At 41.4% G+C, this 22,440-nt stretch overlaps 1 protein-coding gene across 1 annotated transcript in view; it reads right to left on the reverse strand.

Moving 5' to 3' along the window:
- The window catches only part of LOC134357260 (solute carrier organic anion transporter family member 3A1-like), a 315,218-nt gene that overhangs the window by 63,225 nt on the left and 229,553 nt on the right, over positions 1 to 22,440 (reverse strand). The window contains exons 3-4 of the mRNA XM_063068602.1: positions 7,255 to 7,353; positions 5,610 to 5,882 (exon numbers count right to left, since the gene is read on the reverse strand). Coding sequence (XP_062924672.1) covers positions 5,610 to 5,882; positions 7,255 to 7,353 — 372 coding nt within the window. The remainder of the gene's footprint in view (positions 1 to 5,609; positions 5,883 to 7,254; positions 7,354 to 22,440) is intronic.

Here is a 22,440-nt window from a genome sequence, read left to right on the forward strand (position 1 = left end):
CCTAGAGATGCTACCTGGCCTGCTGCGTTCACCAGCAACTTTGATGTGTGTTGCTTGAATTTCCAGCATCTGCAGAATTTCAGTTGTTTAAATTCATCATTATATTCCTGGACGATAGGAACTTTAGAGCGTTCACACAGTGAAATGCTGTTGGTTGTCATTTAACCTCTGATAATAATCTATTAAACATGTAGTTAACTACTATTTTCTTTTAAAAATACTGGGTAAAAGGAAAGTTTACTCAGTGGCAGATGCAGTATCAGAAGGCCTGCCATGATATTCCATGGAGACCGCCGTGATGACACAGCAGCTGCTTTGTTTTCGGGAAAGGCTGTTGCCAGAAGCTAACCCTTTCCAAACTAATTTGCCACTCAATCAATAATGCACTTTAATCATTTCCCATTCTGTGCTCTACACAACCAGTGCAGCCGAGAGACCCATTGTGAAGGTGTAAACTGGTCAGAGCATTTTAAACATAAAACACCTCCCCGGGGATAAGGTTAAGTGAAAACATTTTCCCCTTTTCCCGCCCGAGCTTTACTCTCAATCTTATCACCATTAACAAATTCAGAAATCCCTTTAGCGGCAATTCCACTTGTTTACTCTACAAAGTATTACTGAAAAATGTTTACTGATTATTCAAAACTGAAAGGACAAAGCTGGTCTCCAAAATGTTTCCTTTAAAGGGATGCACACTTTTTTTTTGGAATTCTGCTGAATATCTTCAATTCTAATTTAGTAAATTTAAATCTATTTAATAGGAGAATGCATATCAGAATCAGGTATATGTTGTGAAATTTGTTGTCTTTGTAGCAGCAGTACAACGCAGTACATAATACTGTAATAGAGGGAAAATGTGAATACGTAGTTAAATTAAATAAATAGTGCAAAAATAGAAATAAAAAAGTAGTGGGGGAGTGTTTACGGGTTGAAAGTCCACTCAGAATTCGGATGGCAGAGGGGAAGAAGCTGTTCCTGAATTGCTGAGGGTGTGCCTTCAGGCTTCTGTACCTCCTCCCTGATAGTAACAATGTGAACAACGCATGATCTTGATGATGCATATTGTAAATGTCAAACTTATTTGAAGCTCATAATAAAAATTCCACTAACAAAAGTTCAGATATGAATACTAATATAATACTAACACTGAGGCAGCACATCAGCACAACGATTAGTGTAATGTTATTACAGTGCCAGTGATCAGTAACTGGGGTCAAATTCCCACCTGAGTGTAAAGAGCTTATTGTGCTCCCCATAACCACACGGGTTTCCTTTGGATTCTCCAGTTTCCTCCCACATTCCAAAGAAGCACGGGTTCATGTCAATAAATTATGGGCATGTTATATTGGTGCCAGTCACATAGCAATACTTGGGTGCTGCCCCCAGCACATCCTCAGACAGCATTGACTATTCATGCATATAACACGTTTCACTGTATTGTATGTTTTGATATTTCAATTGACAAATAAAACTAATCTTTACAATACACTCTCCAGAATAATGTTTTGTTGTATTCTCAGTTGTGCTGACTTTTAAACTTGATCCAAGTTCAACCTAACCCTGGCTTCCCCCCATACTCCTCCATTTCTCTTTCATCCATTATGGTTGAAAGTTGCCTCACAAGTAGATAGGGTAGTTAAGAAAGCTTATGGGGTGTTAGCTTTCATAAGTCAAGGGGTAGAGTTTAAGAGTCGCACAGTAATGATGCAGCTCTATAAACCTCTGGTTAGGCCACACTTGTGTCCAGTTCTGCTCACCTCACTATAGGAAGGATGTGGAAGCATTGGAAAGGGTACAGAGGAGATTTACCAGGATGCTGCCTGGTTTAGAGAGTATGGATTATGATCAGAGATTAAGGGAGCTAGGGCTTTACTCTTTGGAGAGAAGGAGGATGAGAGGAGACATGATAGAGACGTACAAGATATTAAGGGGAATAGATAGAGTGGATAGCCAGCGCCTCTTCCCCAGGGCACCACTGCTCAATACAAGGGGACATGGCTTTAAGGTAAATTCATGGGGGATATTAGAGGAAGGTTTTTTACTCAGAGAGTGGTTGGTGCGTGGAATGCACTGCCTGAGTCAGTGGTGGAGGCAGATACACTAGAGAAATTTAAGAGACTACTAGACAGGTATATGGAGGAATTTAAGGTGGGGTGGGGTATATGGGAGGCAGGGTTTGAGGGTCAGCACAACAATGTGGGCCAAAGGGCCTGTACTGTGCTGTACTATTCTATGTTCATATGAGCATAAGATATAAGAGCAAACATGTGCCTATCTAAGTATTTCTTAAATATGCCTAATATATCTGCCTCTACCACCACTCTAGCAGAGCTTTTCAAGCACTTAGCACTCTCTGTGTAAAAATAAATTTCATCATTTTAAAATTATGTCCCCTCATATTAGCCATTTTTGCCCTGGGGAGAAAGTTTCTGGCTGTCCACTCAGTCTATGCCTCTTATCATCTTGGACACCTCTATCAAGTCACCTCTCATTCTGCTTCGCTCCAAAGAGAAGAGCCTTAGCTCGCTCAACCTCGCCTCATAAAGCATGCTTTCTAGTCCAGACAACACCCTGGTGAATCTCCTCTGCACTCTCTCTAAAACTTCCACATTCCTCCTCCAAGTGCAGTCTAACCATTCTATACAGCTGCAACAATACTTCATGGTTCTTGAACTCAAGTCACAACTTCTGAACTCAAAAGTAAGTAAGTAAAGCAAAAAAATCCTTTGTAACTGGTCTGTAGTTCCATTCACAGGAAGAGAATAAGACCATTCAGCCCTTTGAGCAAATCAATGAAACCCTGGTTTATGGGCACTACAACTTCAAATAAGAACCTTTGCTCCATAATACCTTGATATGCTAACTAAAGGCAAGTGCCAGTTTTGAAAAACTTTAAAAGAATCAGTATACTCAGCATATTGCAGATGGAGTGAAATATCTTCACTCCCCATCGTGTGAAGAAGCTCCCTGAGTTCACTGCCCTTGTTCTGCTCTTAAGTCTATTCACCTTCTGCGGGTTCCTTTCTCCAGAGGAAACTACCTTTCTGGACATCTTTCATTTCCTACACCTTGAGTGGATCGTACCTTGACTCCTGGGAAGTAAGGTATAGTCATAGTCATAGTCATACTTTATTGATCCCGAGGGAAATTGGTTTTCATTACAGTTGCACCATAAATAATTAATTAGTAATAAAACCATAAATAGTTAAATAGTAATATGTAAATTATGCCAGGAACTAAGTCCAGGACCAGCCTATTGGCTCAGAGTGTCTGACCCTCCAAGGGAGGAGTTGTAAAGTTTGATGGCCACAGGCAGGAATGACTTCCTATGATGCTCTGTGTTGCATCTCGGTGGAATGAGTCTCTGGCTGAATGTACTCCTGTGCCCAACCGGTACATTATGTAGTGGATGGGAGACATTGTCTAAGATGGCATGCAACTTGGACAGCATCTTCTTTTCAGACACCACCGTGAGAGAGTCCAGTTCCATCCCCACAACATCACTGGCCTTACGAATGAGTTTGTTGATTCTGTTGGTGTCTGCTACCCTCAGCCTGCTGCCCCAGCACACAACAACAAACATGATCGCACTGGCCACCACAGACTCTATGATCTAGTCAGGGTGTAGAAAATGACAGATGTCCAGGTAGGTCAATGCAACCCACCCTAATAATTTAATCTATTAAACATGCATCCAGTGATAGTTGAACACTGAGTGCAGCAGCAAAGCATTTAAAATTGGAACCATCATCTGATGCAACTTGTTGTCTGAGCAAAGTATTCCAACACAGTGCCTGAACAGACTTCCCTTTGTTAAAGGCTCCAGTGCTCAATAATTGGCCTGATAAATCATGCAGGCCAGGAGTTGTCATCACCAGGATACAATCGCCTGACATCTGTGCTATATGACTATAACTGTCAGACACAGATAGCTTCCAGTCGATGGTAACAGAAGTCTGGACTACCAACCACCAGTGAGGATCACACCTATTATCTCTTCAAACAGGCGTTAGACTGTTTCAACAATGGGAATGTGATAGGACTCATTGCACAACTGGCCTTGCAACACTGTGCCATCTAGTAACAGGGCCTTGTAGCTGTAAAAATGCAATTGGCTGATATCTACATAGAATTAAAATACAGACAGCAGCACAGAAAGCGCTTTGAATTGTCAGACCATCCAAAATAGCAAAAGCAACTTGTGGCAGTACTTGATGAGTAATTGGGAAAGCCCGTTTCAAAACCACGGACAGAAGAGTGGAAAGGAAATGATCCTGTGCTGATTGATGAATGCTTTAACTTCCCGTAAACAACTGGCCGTTAAAAGAATTCAGTTAATTGGCCAAATTACTAACATAAAAGTCATTTGGGACCAGCTGCAAACCACTGACAAGATGTTATCCCACAAACTTCCTACTGTATTCTCACCAACACAATTCTCAAAGTGGTAACATGACATACTGGAGATCTAATGAGTGTTGCATTTTTAGTGTTTTGACAACATTAAGCATAAAACTAAATGATGACTTCATTCTAATGTAGAGCTGCTTTTCCATGTTCATTATTTTATGTGTGCATTCCTCGGATTATTCCTTCATCTAGGGCTCTTCCGATATGTGATTCTGCAGAATCTCTTGTCTTTATATTTTTCACCTAGAGATTGGTCAGTATTTTGAAAGAGCTGCGAGAAGAAGTGGATGAGGCAGCTAAATTAACAACATTTTGGAGGTATTTAGGTACATGCATGGATAGGGAAGGCTTAGAGATTTGGACCAATGCAGGGAAATGGGAATTTTGCTTGGCATGTTCCAGTTAGGGCAAATGGCCTGTTTCTATGCTGTATAGTTCTATTAAAAAATACATTATATCAGAGTGCCAAGCCCTCGTTCCTAGCTAACTCAGTGACCAATCATGGTCACTTGGAGGGAAAAATGAGGGACACACTATACACAACTTCTATCCACTGCCAAACTGGTGAGTGAATTTAAAACCATAAGACCATAAGATATAGGAGCAGAATTAGGCCATTTGACTCATTAAGTCTGCTCCGTCATTTCATCATGGCTGATCCATTTCCTTCTCAGCCCCAATCTCCTGCCTCCTCCCCGTATCCCTTCATGCCCTGAGCAATCAAATATCATTCAACCTCTGTCTTAAATATACTTAAAGACATGGCCTCCACAGCAGCCTGTGGCAAAGAATTCCACAGATTCACCACCCTCTGGCTCAAGAAATTCCTCCTCATCTCTATTCTAAATGGACGTCCCTCTATTCTGAGGCTGTGTCCTCTGGTCCTAAGACTTCCCCCACCGTAGGTAATATCTGCTCCACGTCCACTCTATTGAGGTTTTAAATCATTCAAGTGAGTAGCAGCCCAGAGCTTTCAAATGCTCCTCATACGACAAGCCTTTCAATCCTGGAATTATTTCTTAGGCTTCTTTTCAAAATGATGAACTACCAATGTACACAACCAATTCACATGTGATGATTATCACCAAAATAATTTCACTGAAACTGATGTGGCTGTTCATATAACTGCACCGTGAATTAACCATGTCAGTACAATACATGGTTTTCTAACTGAAAAGTAAGTGTTCATAAACTATTACCTCTCAGGTATTCTGCGCATGTGGCTTCACTGCTTTGTTTGCCCTCTTTGGTTTTATTGGCTTCGGTGGTAAGCTTTGGCTGGTCCTTGTATCCTTTGCTTGGGAGCATGGGCTGCTGCGAACTTTTGCTCAGTGAGTCATGTTTCTTCGGCATGGCCTGAGGAAATCCAAACATAAACAGAGACGAGAAGAACAGAAGCCCGGCACAAAGGAGGAAGCCCGCCCACCAAGCACCAATCCATCGGGGATCATCTGGGGTGATGTCCAATTTGGCTGAAAGATAAATTAATAATAATCAGAGGAAATTCCAACAAATCATCACCATCTAATGTCACGTCTGATGCCGGAATAATAAGTAAAGTTAACTCCTTTGTGGACCTTAATTCAAAGGGATAGAAAATATCAACTCTTTATTCCCCTCTTTAGATGCTGCCTGACTTGCTGAGTTCATCCAGCATTTTGTACGCATTGCTCTAAGTTACATATTCCAGTAACTTCTCTGATATGCAATGCTATATTGCAATGGATACTCTCGTTTCTTTCTTTGTCTCTTCACTTCTTTCAGCATCTGTTAGCTTTACCTCACCAAATCACCCAAACTGCGAGCTTACTAACTATGGCCCAGAGACTTGAGGACATACCGGTAATCAAGACTTGAAAGAAGGATTTGTTTCTTTTGCAGGAAATTGGGATCAGCACAGACAAGGTGGACCAAAACGGCCTGTTACTGTGATGTATTATTCTGTGGAGATCAAGAGCATTACTGAGGGAGCACTGCACTGTTGAAAGTATCAACTTGCAGATGTTAAATCTGTGGAACTTCCAATAAGGAACAAGGCAATTTCTCTGGTGCTTTAGCCAGCACTTATCTCTGAACTAGCACCACTAGAACAGATCATTTGGTCATTTATCACTTTACTGGAGCACACTGTCCAAATTGGCTGTTGCATGACCCACATTACAACAGCAACCACACTGATAAATAAGTAAGTCATATCTTGAGGTTGTTGAGGTGCTACACTAGATAGATCAAAGACGTTTTCTTAACTATCCAACTCCATAAATTCTACCACTTTGTTCCTGGGTCAAACGGGCTGGTGATCTTTTCTCAGGGTTCCAGAGAAGATGCTCTTGAAACAAACTTGGTTAAGTATAATCAGATCTATGGAGTCATAGATTGAGACAGCAATACTCCAGGGAAACAGGCCTTTCCTATCCATATACTTAACTAAATGTCTTTAACATGTCATCATTGTACCTGCCTCAACTACTTTTTCTTGTATCTCATTTCATAATGTTAATAGGCTTTCTTCTCTTTGGGAGGTGATCATTTGATAGCTCTCATACAAGTCTAACATTCCAAGACCAGATGATCTTGAAACAATTCACAAAAGGTAGGACCTGTGATTTTTGTGACGGTGTTTTGTCTCAAGTGTACTGTCAATTTAGCAGATTGAGAAAGAAAATGTGACTTCACTTCTTGCACAGGGAAGCGAGCATCCGGACACTCAGTACATCAGGACCGAACATTAACTTTCCGATGCTCTCAATGGCCGCACAAACATTTCTCATGAGGATATATTACTGCTTACAAAACAATTCATGATCCTCTATTCCTCATCCTTATACCGTATCATAAACTGACCTGTGTCAATGAAGATTGCATCCACATAGATGGTTGTAAACAAAGAACCCAGCATGAAGCCGAATGCAGGCCCAAACAGCATGGTGGTGAACAAGACACCTGTTCAAAGAAAAGAAAAACCAAAGGTCACCCTGGATTTTAAGGCATAAGTTACTTTTACAAGCTGGGATCAGGAGAAAAGACTTGATCCCTTATTGTCAATAAATATATCTTTCATTGCTATCCAAACTCAGTCTACAAGAAAGATGTGTGAATTGGAAAATGCTGCATATATTTGCCAATGCCATGAATTTTCTTATATGAAGAATCTACTCAGTCTTTCATTTTAACACTAGGGAGTTATAAGCAGAGATGTTCAAAGCTATTGGCCAGCTTTGGCACAGGTTCAGTCTACTTGGCCTTGCTGGCAGAAGCTTTCGGTTTAAGTCCAACCCCAGAAACCCAAGTACAAAGCTAACCCCGCTGCAGTGCTGAGAATGTGTTGTCCTGTCAGAGAAAATGAAGCAAAAAGCCCCTCTGCTCTCCAAGCTTCAATTGCAATATAAAGAAGAGCAAGGGCATTAATCATAGTAACAATATAAATATTTACTTCACTGTCAGCACTGTTGAAACAACTCTCTGACCAGAATGTGTGGGAATATAGTGAATGAAAATTAACTGTCACATTTCAGCAGTAACAATGCAAAAATGTTCAACTTTCTCACTTTCTCTCTGAGACCTGCATCATCCCAGCCTCAGTCATCAAGCTATACAAAAAATGCACAACATTCTCTATGGTGAGGGTTCCCAACCTGGGGTCTACGGGTCCCCTTGGTTAATGGCATTGGTCCATGGCATAAAAAGGCTGTATGGGTACGAGTGATCAGTGTTCTCATAAATGCTTTAGAGACATGGACAGTTAACAGTGAGCACCTCAAAATACCAGGAAGACAAGTCAAATGTGATACCTGCAAAATTCTCCACATCCACAGGCGGGATAAGCAAACCAGTATGCTAAAATGTGACATTCCTGTCATCTCCTAGGAATCTTGGATGTTGGGAATGGCGAGGGTGGAGCACAGCGGGAGGGGTGTGGGACAGCTGGCAGAGAGGAAGTGCCAGGTGTGGGTGGCGTGGGAGGAGACACATTCAGCCCTGAGACACCAAGCAATGTCATTTGATTCCAAACAATTGGTTTATTGATCATTACAGAATGTCTCTCTGCTGCTTCCTGCTCACTCCCTCTTCCTTCCCCTTTTCCCACCCATGATTCCCCTCTCCCTGCCCCCTTCCCACCCTCAGTCCACAATAAAGACCCGTATCAGAATCAGTTTATCATTACTCATAATAGTCATGAAATTTGTGGGTGGTTTTCTGTGGCAGCAGTACAGTGCAATACATGAAATTACTACAGTACTGTGCAAACATCTTAGGCACCCTAGCTCAATATACAGTATGTGCCTAAGGCTTTTGTAGGTTACTGTATATAAAATTCTAAATTATATTAGTAGTGCAAAAAGTGAGGTTCCATTCATGGGTTGGTTCACTGTCCATTCAGAAATCTGATTACAGAGGGGAAGATGCTTTTGCTAAAATATTGACTGCATGTCTTCAGTCTCCTGCACCTCCTCTCTGATGGTATCAGTAAGAAGAGGCAACATGTTGGGTAACTGTAGCAAAAGCAAGCCCACTGAAAATGATCAACATGTGGTTTCTGTTGAGGGTGATGTCCTGCTCCCTTGGCTCTCAAGTTTGTCCAATATAACATTATTTTCTACACCCAAGCTTATCGTACGGTGAGTAACAACGAAGATCATGATTGGGTCAACAATAGTAATCCACATTATTCACTTGTAACCTGCATTACGCAGTTTTAATCAGCAGTACAAATTAATTGCTAATAATATTTTAATAACAATTAACTTTTATTTTGGCATTTATTAATATCAATTCTGATTGTTTATTCCTCCACCCTAATACTTTTAAGTTTGTTGATGTCTACTTTATTTATTGTGTAGTATGAACTAGACGCATGAAGCGTGGGTAGAACTGCAAGTAAACTGTAGCTGAGATGTAATCACCACATGGTTGCAAATGACATCTGTTAGCATCTCAATAAATAACTGTAACAGTTAAATTAAACCTCTCATAACTTTTGCAGTTGCACTGTCTGATGGCTTCTGTTCCTTAAAGTTGGGATTTTCTGAACTTTATTATTACACCTAGGCATTTAGTAACACTATCAAAACTTTTCACCAAAGTGATTACAAGAAATACATCCGTCAACAACACTGTCAAATGGCATAATACATTTTTATGAATGTCAACCTGAAGAAAATAGCTGATTGAACCCATGCTACTATTTCAGTATCTTGATGGATTGTGATATATATTGCAATGACAAGGAAGATTGTCTACTTAATTTAGTAACATTAGACATGATGTGAATAAATAATACTTATGGTTTGAAGGTTACCAATAACAATGGTTACCATTCAGTATTCTACAGCTATCCATCTGTTGTATCAATAAAGCTATTGAGGATTCTCCAGAAACTGAACTGTTCACTGCATATGAAAGTTTCAATTCTCCATACCAAAATGCAGTGCTAGATGTTCAGCTGTATAAATTCCTGAACTTCCTGATTATCTCAGATTTCTAATGTTAATTTTAATGTAATATATATCAATCTTTAAAACTTGTGTAAAACAGGCAATGAGAAATGGAGTGGATCATGAAAACAGTTCTTTCACTGGAACAGGTATGTGTTTAACAACATGAAAGATTACCGGAAAGTGAAGGATAGTTTCTGCTTGTTGGCAAAACTTTTACAAAGGATACAAACCTGATACGGTGAGCTGAAAGAACCAATGACTATTGGTCAGCTGACAACCAATCCCAGCGTAACTTTCATTGATTGGTCATTGTTCCTAACGACGTCTCGAATGTTCTTTGGTAATTTTTTTTTAAATGGTCATGTTTTGGGCGTGCACTGTTGAGATACTTGTAGCTGAGTGGCTTTACTGAATAAGGTTTATTTTGTGTTTTGGCTTTGTTGTATCTTCTGGTTTCGGGTCTCATCAGTAGTTGTAGGCTAGCAAACACTGAAGGTTGAGAAGAACTATTTCCATGCAGCTTATCAAGATTTTGATCTCAAAGTCAGAAATAAGAACAGAACATGCTGTCTGAGTAATTTTGCTCTTTTTTGATTTCATTAAGTGTATGAAATGCTATTGCCTGGAATTTTCTTGAAGATATCCCAAATTCTCTGCCTTAATTCTGCCATCAACGTGAGCAAAAGGAAGTGTACTCTACAAAGGTAGTAAATTAGGTGATTAGCTAATCTGCTTTTAGTAACTTTAGTTGATAGATAACTGGTATTCAAGGAATTAAGATAACTCTTCTTCTTATCCAAATGGTGCCAAAATTCTTTCATATCTTCCTGAGAAGTGGGGAATAGCAGTGATTCCAACAAGATGTAATTCTGAGGTTTAGATCTTTCAGTCAGTAACGATGCAGTTAAGTTTTAATGAGCTGCATGGCTGGATTCTAAAAACTAAACTATAAAAAAAATTAGTTGACCACAAAGGCAACACAGCACAGCAGCACAAAGGAGGTGCAGTGGAATATTAGAGTTGCTGACACTCAGCTCCAGTGACCCGAGTTCATTTCCAACTTCCAGAGTGTGTGTGTGTGTGTGTGTGTGTGTGTGTGTGTGTGTGTAGTCTGCATGATTTTCCTGGGACATGGCTTTCCTCTGGATGTTCCCCCCACATATTGCAAGAGTAAAGAGAAAAATTACAAGGATGTTGTCGGGACTTGCGGACCTGTGTTATAGGGAAAAGTTGAATAACATAGAAATGTAGAAAACCTACAGCGCAATACAGGCCCTTCGGCCCACAAAGCTGTGCCAAACATGTCCTTACCTTAGAAATCACCTAGGGTTACCCATAGACCTCTATTTTTCTGAGCTCCATATACCGATCCAGGAGTCTCTTAAAAGACCCTATCATAACTGCCTCCACTATCGTCGCCGGCAGCCCATTCCACACACTCACCACTCTCTGCGTAAAAAATCTTACCCTGACATCTCCTCTGTACCTACTCCCAAGCACCTTAAAACTGAGTCCTCTCATGCTAGCCATTTCAGCCCTGGGAAAAGGGCCTCTGACTATCCACATGATCAATGCCTCTCATCATCTTACACACCTCTATCAGGTCACCTCTCATCCTCCGTTGCTCCAAGGAGAAAAGGCCGAGTTCACTCAACCTATTCTCATAAGGCATTCTCCTCAATCCAGGCAGCATCCTTGTAAATCTCCTCTGCATCCTTTCTATGGTTTCCACATCCTTCCTGTAGTGAGGCAACCAGAACTGAGCACAGTACTCCAAGTGGGGTCTGACCAGGGTCCTATATAGCTGCAAAATTACCTTCGGCTCTTAAACTCAATCCCACGGTTGATGAAGGCCAATGAACCGTATGCCTTCTTAACCACAGAGTCAGACTGCGTAGCAGCTTTGAGTATCCTATGGACTCGGACCCTAAGATCCCTTTGATCCTCCACACTATCAAGAGTCTTACCATTAATACTATATTCTGTCATCATATTTGACCTACCAAAATGAACCACCTCACACTTATCTGGGTTGAACTCCATCTGCCACTTCTCAGCTCAGTTTTGCATCCTATCAATGACCCGCTGTTCGGACTTTATTCTTTGGAGCGTAGGAGAATGAGGAGAGATTTGATCAAGATATACAAAATGATGAGGGGTATAGATAGTGGAAATGCCAAGAGGCTTTTTCCATTGAGGTTGAGTGAGACCAGAGGTTATGAGTTGAAGTTGCAAGATGAATTGTTTAAGGGAATATGACGGGGAACTCCTTCACTTAGAAGGTGGTGACAGTGCTGAACAAGCTGCCAGTGGAAGTGGTGGATGCTGGTTGGATTTCAACATTTAAGAGAAGCTTGAGTAAGTACATGAATAGGAGTATGGAGGGCTATGGTCCAGGTGCGGGTTGATGCGACTTGGCAGAATAATAGTTTGGCACGGACTAGATGGGCTGAAGAGCCTGTTACTGTGCTGTACTGCTCTATGACTCTATTAAAAGTATGCAGGTCAATGCATTAATTGACCACTCCAAATGTCAATTAGTATGTGGACAAGTGGTAGAATCCAAGGGGTAACAGATAGGCATATGGGGACAATGCACTGGATTAGATTAGGGCCAGTGTAAACTGAAGTAAAATAAATCTTTTTTTTCTATCTGCATTTCAAACCATGTACACCAATATCTAGTAATTATGCCAAGTGTTTGATCACATCAAAAATTCAGCAAGATTAACTGCTGACCTACTTCTAAATAGATGCATTGATACGGAGAAACCATCAAGGCTGAATGAAAAGCACAGAAACGCACAGGGGTTCATAGAGCATGAGCTATCTTTTTTTAAAGACTGTGACATAAGTTAAATAAAGATCTCAGTATTGCAATAACTTTGACATTATAGTTACTGTAGTAAAATAAACTGCCAAATGAAAGGAGAGTGGTCCTGGGAGTATTAAGCAAGTCTGTTGAAAACAGGAGCTGGGTGGTTAAAAAAAGGCCTGCAGTTAGAAGGCTTTTTATACCATAGAAGATGATGGATTTGTGGTTGAAACAGTATACTTATGTGAAAGTTCCCTTTCCTGGTCAATACTGATCACACCTTCATTTCAGTAGGTCTTGAGGGTTTTACAGAAAGCTGCCCACAGGGCACCGAAGTCTAAAAGGAAGTGGAACTCAAATATAGGCAATAATAGTGTCATTCATACAGTGTGGCATAATGTACCTCAAGGGAAAAATATAAAGTAAATTCATCTATTAGAGACACACGTATCTGAGAGCTATTGAAGTACAGATTAGCTCTGCTCAAACAGAATAAAAAACTGATAGTTAAAGGCACAATCTGGCCATGCATTTTGATGCAATGGAGGTCTATGTAAGTTATCAATCCGTATTTTCTCACATTTCATTCCCAGGGTGTATCTCCTGCCATTCCAGTATAGGGTGATGTGTCAAGAGTCTCAAATTGCCTGAAAGACTTGTATATTTTCCAGGATAATGGGGTATTTTGACTGTAATGGGCTTTGCACTTCTTTTGCTTCATCTGGAGAAAATGCCACTTCAACCACGATAGAGTTAGTTTTATACACTGAGCTGGATAAAGTGTACTAACATGCACAGTGGCAGCTTTATTGGGTACCTTTATCAGGTGGCGGGGTGGAGATACGTCGCTACCAAAGGGGCAAGACGCTCCTGCCCTCCGCCAGCCATTGGCCAGGATATAGCACCTGCTTTGCCCTCCACCCCCCCCCCACCATCAGGGTCATGTGAAGCCATGGAAGCAGGTGGTGGATGGTCAGCTGGTGCGTATCTGAAGTCCTGGCTATGCGGCCACTGACGCCAGGCAGACAATCTCAGAAGAGTATTGACAACGGCTGAGGTCACCCATCTTGCAAAGATACCACCCAGAAGAAGACAACGGCAAACCACTTCAGTAGAAAAGTTTGCCAAGAACAATCATGATCATAGACCATGATCGCCTATGTCACACAATATGGCACATAATGATGGCGATGTACGCCTGTTTGTTAATGCAAATATCTAATCAGCCAATCATATGGCAGCAACTCAATGCATAAAACCATGCAGACATATTCAAGAGGTTCAGTTGTTGTTCAGACCAAACATCAGAATGAGGAAGAAATGTGATCTAAGTGACTTTGACTGTGGAATGATTGTTGGTGCCAGAGGGAGTGGTTCGAGTACCTCACAAACTGCTGATCTCCTGAGATTTATACGCACAACAGCGTCTAGAGTTTACAGAGAATGGTGTGGGCAGCTGTTCCGTGGATGGAAATGCCTTGTCAATGAGAGAGGTCAGAGGAGAATGGCCAGACTGGTTCAAGCTGACAGGAAGGTGACAGTAACTCAAATAACCACATGTCACAACAGCGGTGTGCAGAGGAGCACCTCTAAACACACAACAAATCGAACCTTGAAGAGAATGGGCTGCAGCAGTTAAAGACCATGAACATATCCTCACTCAGTGGCCACTTTACTAGGTACAGGAAATACCTAATAAAGTATCCACTAAAAAAAGGTTATTTATGTGACATTCGTGAACCACAGGAAGGAAGGAAGGAAGGAAGGAAGACCTTCCCTTCCTTCCTTCCTTCTGTGAACCACAAATACACTAAAGGAAGATATCTACTGAATACCTGAAGGAAGACAAAATTGTACACCGTAAAAGAATCTGCAATTTGACACAAGTAATTACAGTAGAAGTTAATGCAGTGTGACACGGATTCTGTCATGTTTTGAGACTGAGCTGGTTACTGTTTAACAGGAACACATACATAAAAATACTTATCATCTCTTTCTTAAATAAACAGTAACAGCCCACTAGTATCAGTGTACTAGATTGCGCAAAGTAGAGTTTAATTACTGGCTGTAAAATAACAGTTAAAGAAAGCACAATTGTCATTTTATTTTCACTATTGTGGGTCATACAGAATCCAGGCTTTTGCTCACGTGAGTAATTGCTCCCATCTGCTTGAGCCAATCCGCCCGATTAATTTGTGTTTGCTCATTTTCACTCAATTTTCTAAATGTGTCCTCAGGCACACCATCAAACGATTGTTCGGTAAATCTCAGATAAAACTCACAACCTTTTGTCTACATCATGAGCCTTCAACAGCTGAACTTGACAATGGCAAATTTATTTCTGGTTATAAATTAATTGATCAGAAGAGAGACACAAAGCACCAGCTGAAAGAACTCAGAAATACAAAGCCAGCAAAAGTTACAAGAGAAAGCTGACAGTGGAAGGGTCTTGGCCTGAAACGTCGACTGCACCTCTTCCTATAGATGCTGCTTGGCCTGCTGCGTTCACCAGCAACTTTGATGTATAGTGGCAATTAATAACTTTAATTAGGTGTATCAGTCTGATAAATCAATCCATAGTTATTATGATGTATTTTTAGATTTTAAGGGAAAAAAAGGCATCCGTTAGTCTTGCAAGACCATGGATCTGCGCCTGGAAAGTCTTCCCTCTCCAGGGCGCAGGCCTGGGCAAGGTTGTATGGAAGACTGGCAGTTGCCCATGCTGCAACACCTGTCCACAACACCGATGTTGTCCAAGGGAAGGGCATTAGGACCCATACAGCTTGGCACCAGTGTCGTCGCAGAGCACTGTGTGATTAAGTGCCTTGCCTAAGAACACAACAGTGCCTCGGCTGGGGCTCGAACTCACAACCTTCAGATCGCTAGTCGAATGCCTTAACCACTTGGCCACATGCCCACATGGGAAGGAAATGGCTCTTGTAAATGAGGCAAAAGAACTGGGTTTTATACTCCTTGTATAAAATTGTTATGGAAGCATTCCACATTTGCTGCCCCATAGAACATAAGTCAGGAGGGGGTGTTCATGCATTGTATAGGACTGTGCAAAGGTCTTAGGCACATATATAAGGCTAGGTATTGTAGTAGTACAGTACTTGTCAATGTGCAGCAAAGAGCAAGTTTGTAGCAGGAGCAAAGGATGTTGGGAATGGCAGGGTGCAGCACCACAGGAGGGGTGTGGGGCAGATGGCAGAGAAGCAGTGCCAGGGGTGGGGTGGATGGCGCAAGTGAGACACCAGGCAGGGTCATTTGATTCCAAACAATTGGTTTATTGATCATTACAGAACATCGCTGTAAATAGTCATTTACTATAATATCCAATGAGGACAATGAAAGGGCAAAATAATCCACAGGCACCAGCCATATAGATAGATAGATCAATAGATAGATACTTAATTGATCCCAAAGGAAATTACAGTGTCACAGTAGCATTACAAGTGCATAAATATACAAATATTAGAAGTAAGGAAGAATAAAAATAAGTTACCCAACAGTCCAACAGGAGGCAGGGTCATCACTTCCCCGGCTATAGTTTGACTCAATATAGAGTCTAATGGCCGAGGGTAAGAATGACCTCATATAGTGGTCTTTGTCTTATCAGTTTTCCATCTGGTTTCAAAACTGATTATACTTCTGTTAATTTCTTACAAGTGACACTTACACACATTTTAAATCCTATTACATTGTAATCCAAACTTCTTAATTTTCCACAACAAAGTATAGGAGTTGTGGTTTATGCATTTGTATACCAACTTGTTTTAAATTATCCTCCAAATCATTAAAACTATTTATTTACCTGGTCCTCATATTTCAAATGATAATTTATAAAAAAAAGACCATCACAACCAGAGTCTGAATTACAAATAAAAAGTTAGCGGATGACAAGATATGGGGAATGGAAGAGACAGTCTTGGTTTAATGCTTTGAAATGGACCGAAAAATCATTCTGGTATTTACAGAGCTAATGATGCCTACAGTACAATATTGTGTTTTCTTTCTCGCTCTCCGTCTCTAAATAGATGCTGGAAAAGACACCGTTGCTGGTTTGGTCAATTCGGGATGTTTAAGCTGTTTCACAACTTCAGGCAACATCATTTGCTTTATTAACAAAAGGGACCTCAAAGACCAAACCCCACTCCACAAAGCTACAATGGAGCTTCACAACCTTCAAGCTTAAAGATTCTCATCTCCGGTGGATCAGGGCTTGCATCTGCTGCAAAGGAAGTTCCATTCACCACAGACTCTCTGCTGCAGGCGTGCTGAGCATTTTGGCGGACAGATTCCCAAGATCTCCTGAGGGATTGTGATGAATTGGGAAGGGGCAGTTTCAGTAGATCAGAGAGATACCCTCAACACTAATCAGAACTGGAAGCTTTTCAAGGAGACCAATACAGCTTTTTATCTAAGGAAGATACATAGAGAATACTGGAAGATCTCAGCGGTTCACACAGTATGAGTCAAGAACTGACATCTTGAGTCAAGAACCCAAGCAGCCAGATACTGCTCAGTGGGAACTATCAGTTACGCTTTGTGTACACTATTCTACTATTACTGCCCCTGTATTTATCTGGCAAATACCAAAGGCAGTTGAAGCATTTTAAGCCATTAGAGCTGAGTTTACAGAAATGAGATGTAAGGTCAGAGGTAGAGTTGCAGTGAAAATTATCCCCTAGACGTTTACCAGCTGTTGCATTATCATATACAGAAAAATGATGTCCTAATATTATTTTTCAGCAGTAGGAATGTATAGAACTTGTACACAAGATGATGCCTATATAAATGTCGAACTCCTGTGTGTCTTATTGCAACAGTCACTAACTGTGTATTTTAAGTGACTTAAAATAACGAACAGTTTAATACAAGCCAAATCCCTTAATTACTACTTGTGAATCTTTTCTCCAATCAGATGTTCCAGATTGTGAACAGTGTTTTCTCCAGAGCAACACACACAACATCCTGGAGGAACTCAGCAGGGTCTGGCACTGTCTCTGGAAATGAATAAACAGTCAACGTTTCAGGCCAAGACCCTTCTTCTCTCCATGTTGGTGAAAGCCAAAAAGCTGTCTGGTCCTGATGTTAACTATGCAAGATTTAACCAGATTGAGGGCAATTGATGACCAAATATTTATTACAGGGTTTTTCTACTGAAGGAGAATGATAACCAAGTGTGTCCAGTAAAACAACTGAAATGGAGGCTAAATTCTGGGGCTGGGTTCTACATAGTTGAGTCGTCTCAAAGACAGTCTACAATATTTACCTTCTTGTGTTTTTCCAAAGCAGGACCCAGCCATCCTCCCAAACAAAAACAGAATGCAAATGTTGGGCGAATTATTAAAGGCATGGTTCTGCAAAAAATAGTCTCTGCTTGAATAACTTTCCGAGCAATGATTTTAATTTCCTAAATACTGTAAGAGCCGAAAATGAATCAATTGACAGAAACAAGAGAAAATCTGCAGATGCTGGAAATCCAAGCAACACACACAGAATGCTGGAGGAACTCAGCAGGCCAGGCAGCATCGATAGAAAAAAGTACGGTCGATGTTTTGGGCTGAGACCATTTGGCAGAACTCTGATTCTAATCCTACACTGGAAGAAGACTTTTCCAACTCCTACTGCAAAACAATTTCTCATGCATTTATTTTTAAACTTTCGATCAGCTTTCTGGAGCATGAATATTAATAGCTGGAATTAATGGGTTTCACAATTCCTCCCTGAGAGAAGTGCAACATACAGTAAATTATAGTTGTTTGGAATTCATCTCCACATCCATCTGTGGTGTTTATCAGCAGAGCCCAAATCTAGCAAATGTTCTGTTAATCCCTGAAAAACTGATGCATTCTTAGTCTATACAGCCGAAGGAAATAAAAGTAGCCATTGTTATTTGGTTCATTCCAAAGAATATAAAATGAATTTTAGATAAATGACATGCAAAAATTCAAATCGAATAGATTACTGTTTTCATTGTGATAACACACTCACAATTCTGTGAAACACATTCCTCACATATGTTTCATGTCACTACTTTTCATAGTATCTGCTTCCACACATGCATTGAATTTTATTTTCTTTTCAATTACATATCTAATTTTTTGTTCATTTACTTTGATTTAAATTTTGCTGTAGCTCTTGCCTTCTTTACGTCCCTTTTCATTGAGCCTTCGTTTGAGAGCAAAAGATCGAAGCCCAAAGATCCATGAGAAGTCTAGAAGATGAAGGCTGGAGGCCTGTCCTTGGATTGGAGGTCTATACGTGTATGTGGATGGGCGGGAGGAAGGAAAGGGACTGGTTTAGTTGCTGCTTCATTGCCTGTGTTCTGTCAAGCATTAGGACATGCTCTGGGGGGGAGTCTACTGCCACTGGGCACAGCCTCAGAACAGAGGGACGACCATTTAGAACAGAAATGAGGAGGAATTTCTTTAGCCAGACGGTGGTGAATCTGTGGGATTCGTTGCCACAGGTGGCTGTGGAGGCCAAGTCATTGGGTACATTTAATTGGGGTCATCAGGTGTTTTGGGTTTTTCAACATCAGACACCATTGCCAAGGTCACCCAGCTGGGGCTGATCAGGCCCCGGTTTGTGTCCCAGCAGCATCGGTCCACAGGTCACACCTCTTAATCGATATCCATCCGCAGACTCACTCAGCAGCCTCTATGACGGCCCTGATGGATCTCTTCTTCTCAGCCCCGGTGATGCCAATGAGAGAGTAGGTTCTGCACAGCGAGCAGCCAGGAAAACCTCTACACCTCACCTCTACAGGTTCACAATGTGCCCTCCACCCCTGTCTCTGGCACTGCTCTACCAGTTCCTGGTATTTGACTTTCTTACACCTAAATGCCTCCTCAATCTGGTCTCCCCGAGGAACTGTCAGTTCTACCATGACCACCTGCTTCGAGGTTTCTGCCAGAATGATCACGTCAGGCCTCAGTGAAGATGATGATGCGATGATGTCAGGGAACTTTTATAATATCAGTGATATAAATAGGAAGGCTCATTTTGCAAGATTTCTTTTTATAGGTTAGTTACTACCATGTTCTTTCTTTCATCTGTGGTACAATCTGTTTGGAACATCAGAATCCACTCAGTGGCCAATTTCTCAGCGATTAGCCATATTACAGAGCATTATAGTTTTTCCCACCAGCTTCCGTTTAGCTGATGACATCACTGCACGGTTAGAGTGTAAATCTAGCTCATGGTAACTAAGCGGTCTGTTTTCCTCTTGGGTAGCAGAGCACAGTGGGGTTTGTGTTGCAGTGAAGGCCTGTGTGCTTACTGTAGCTCAATACTTGACCCTGCATCATTGTCTATTTTGTCCTGCTACTTCGGGCACTCGGTTTGGATAACTACCTGTAATCAAGTTTAGCTTGAAGGGTTATTGAATGTTAAAGTGGCACAGTCTTGTAACTTACAGGGTCTAGATAAGTACTCGTTTAACTTGGATGTTTGGTTGAGTGCTTCACTGTTTGTCTTGTAAATAAATGGTTAAAGTGCATCCCCTCAGTCGGTTCTTCTGTCCCACTTACCAAATCCGTAAATCTGCTTCCCCGTAACACACCAGTACACCTCATTTATACAAGTATCTACTCAGCCAATCATGAGGCAGCAACTCAATGCATAAAAGCATGCAGACATGGTCAAGAGGTTCACTTGTTGTTCAGACCAAACATCAGAATGGGGAAGAAATGTGATCTAAGTAATTTTAACCATAGAAAGATTGTTGGTACCAGACGGTGACATTTTGCAGATGACTTATACTGTAGAAATAATTCTGAACTCTGATCGCTGCAGTCTGCAGCCTTTAATTCCCTTTTAAGGATGTACTTTTGAACAGACTAAACATTCTGGAGCTTTTGCGATCTCCTGGGGACTCGGTGAACTGCACTCTCGGGAATGCAGGTACGGCCGGGGTGGCCATCGCAGGGGGGTGTGGACACTGTGTCGGGGTGTGATGGCAGAAGACCAACCAGTGCTCTGCTCCATTATTCTGCACGGTTAAGGCGTCGAGCAAGATGAGAATTGTTGAGGACGAGAGTGGAAAACAAACAGGTGTGCAGTACCGCCCGCCTGTGTTTGGCAGGATTGCCTCTCATTTCACTCCGACTGTACAGGATTATTGGGTCCCACGCCGTCAGGTTTGGGAGTAGTCGTTGCTCTGCAGCCTCTGGGCTCCTGGACCGGCTTCGCTCGCCTCAGCGGATGTGGACTCACTTTCAGGCTGTTTTCAGGCTCATGGGGAAGGAGTTGGAAAGAGAGACTAATTGGATCAAAATTTAAAGTTCAAAGTAAATTTATTATCAAAGTACATACACAGTACTGTGCAAGACTTGGGCACATATATATAGCTAGAGTGCCTAAAACTTTTTACACAGTACTGTAGTAATTTTACATATTTCACTGTACGGCTGCCACACAAAAAGCAAATTTCGTGATATATGTGAGCGATGATAAACCTGATTCTGATCTGGGTCTCTATTGTGGACTGAGAGTGGGAAGGGGGCAGCGAGAGGGGAATCATGGTTGGGAAAAGGGGGAAAGGAGAGGGGAGGGAGCAGGAAGCACCAGAGAGACATTCTGGAATGATCAATACCCCAATTGCTCAGAATCAAATGGAGATTTGATATCTCAGGGCTGGGTGTGTCTGCACCTGTAGCACCCTTAGCCCCTGGCACTCCTTCTCTGCCACCTGTCCCACATCCCCTCTGCGGTGCTCCACCCTCCCCATTCCCAACCATCCTTTGCTCCCGCCAGATTTACAAACTCACTCTCTGCTCCATGTTGACAAATACAATACTGAGCAAACGTCTTAGGCACCCCAGCTATATATATACATATACGTGCATACGACTTTTGCACGATACTGTGTGTCACTATATAGTACCTTAAGATTCATTTTCTTGCAAGCATTAACTGTAAAACAACGAAACACAATAGAATCAATGAAAAACTACACACTACCAAAGCCTGGAAAACAACCAATGTGTAAATGAAGAGTAACTATGTAAATAATACTGAGAACTTGGGTCATGGAGTGTCTGAATGTGAGTCCATCGGTTGTGAATCAGTTCAGAGTTCAGCTGAGTGAAGTTATCCACGCTGGTTCAGGAGCCTGATGGTTGAAGGGTAATAATGGTTCCTGAACCTGGAGGTGTGGGGCCTAAGACTGCTGTAGCACCCTTCCGATGGCAGAATGGCCTGGATGGTGGTCCTTGATGATCGATGCTGCTGTCTCCAATCGTCACTCAATTGGCCACCTGATCTTTGTACTGTAGAATGCCATGAGTTATTACACTAACTTATCATAGAATACACAAACATCTCCACAATCAAAGAATTATTTTTTAAGTTTCATCCTTGTTATGTAGAACAGAGTCAGTTCTGCTTTGCCAAGGTACTTGTCAGCTGGGAAAATGTTTAAGTTCTTTTACCAGCTGCATAACTTGAAATTTTCCAAAACCCTGGCCAACAATTTCTCTACAACACTGTGAATAACAGCAAACTGTTCACGTATCTCTTTGTACTGTCAGATGATACTTACACTCTTCTGCTGCTGTTGTTACAATAATTTGCCATAAAATATTGGAGACCCCACATTATTTGACATTTCCCTGAGCTTGAAGAGAATTAGATTTCAATTCAGTGATCATTATATCTTATCAGTAACATATTGAAAACATTATTGAGTCTTGAAGCATTAAAAAACCTGCTATGTGTTTCAGTAAAATTGCTTTGGTTTTCTGCATCAATGGTGAAACCATTCTTCAA

The sequence above is a fragment of the Mobula hypostoma genome, chromosome 16 (assembly GCF_963921235.1).
Source record: "Mobula hypostoma chromosome 16, sMobHyp1.1, whole genome shotgun sequence".
NCBI classification, from domain to species: domain Eukaryota; kingdom Metazoa; phylum Chordata; class Chondrichthyes; order Myliobatiformes; family Myliobatidae; genus Mobula; species Mobula hypostoma.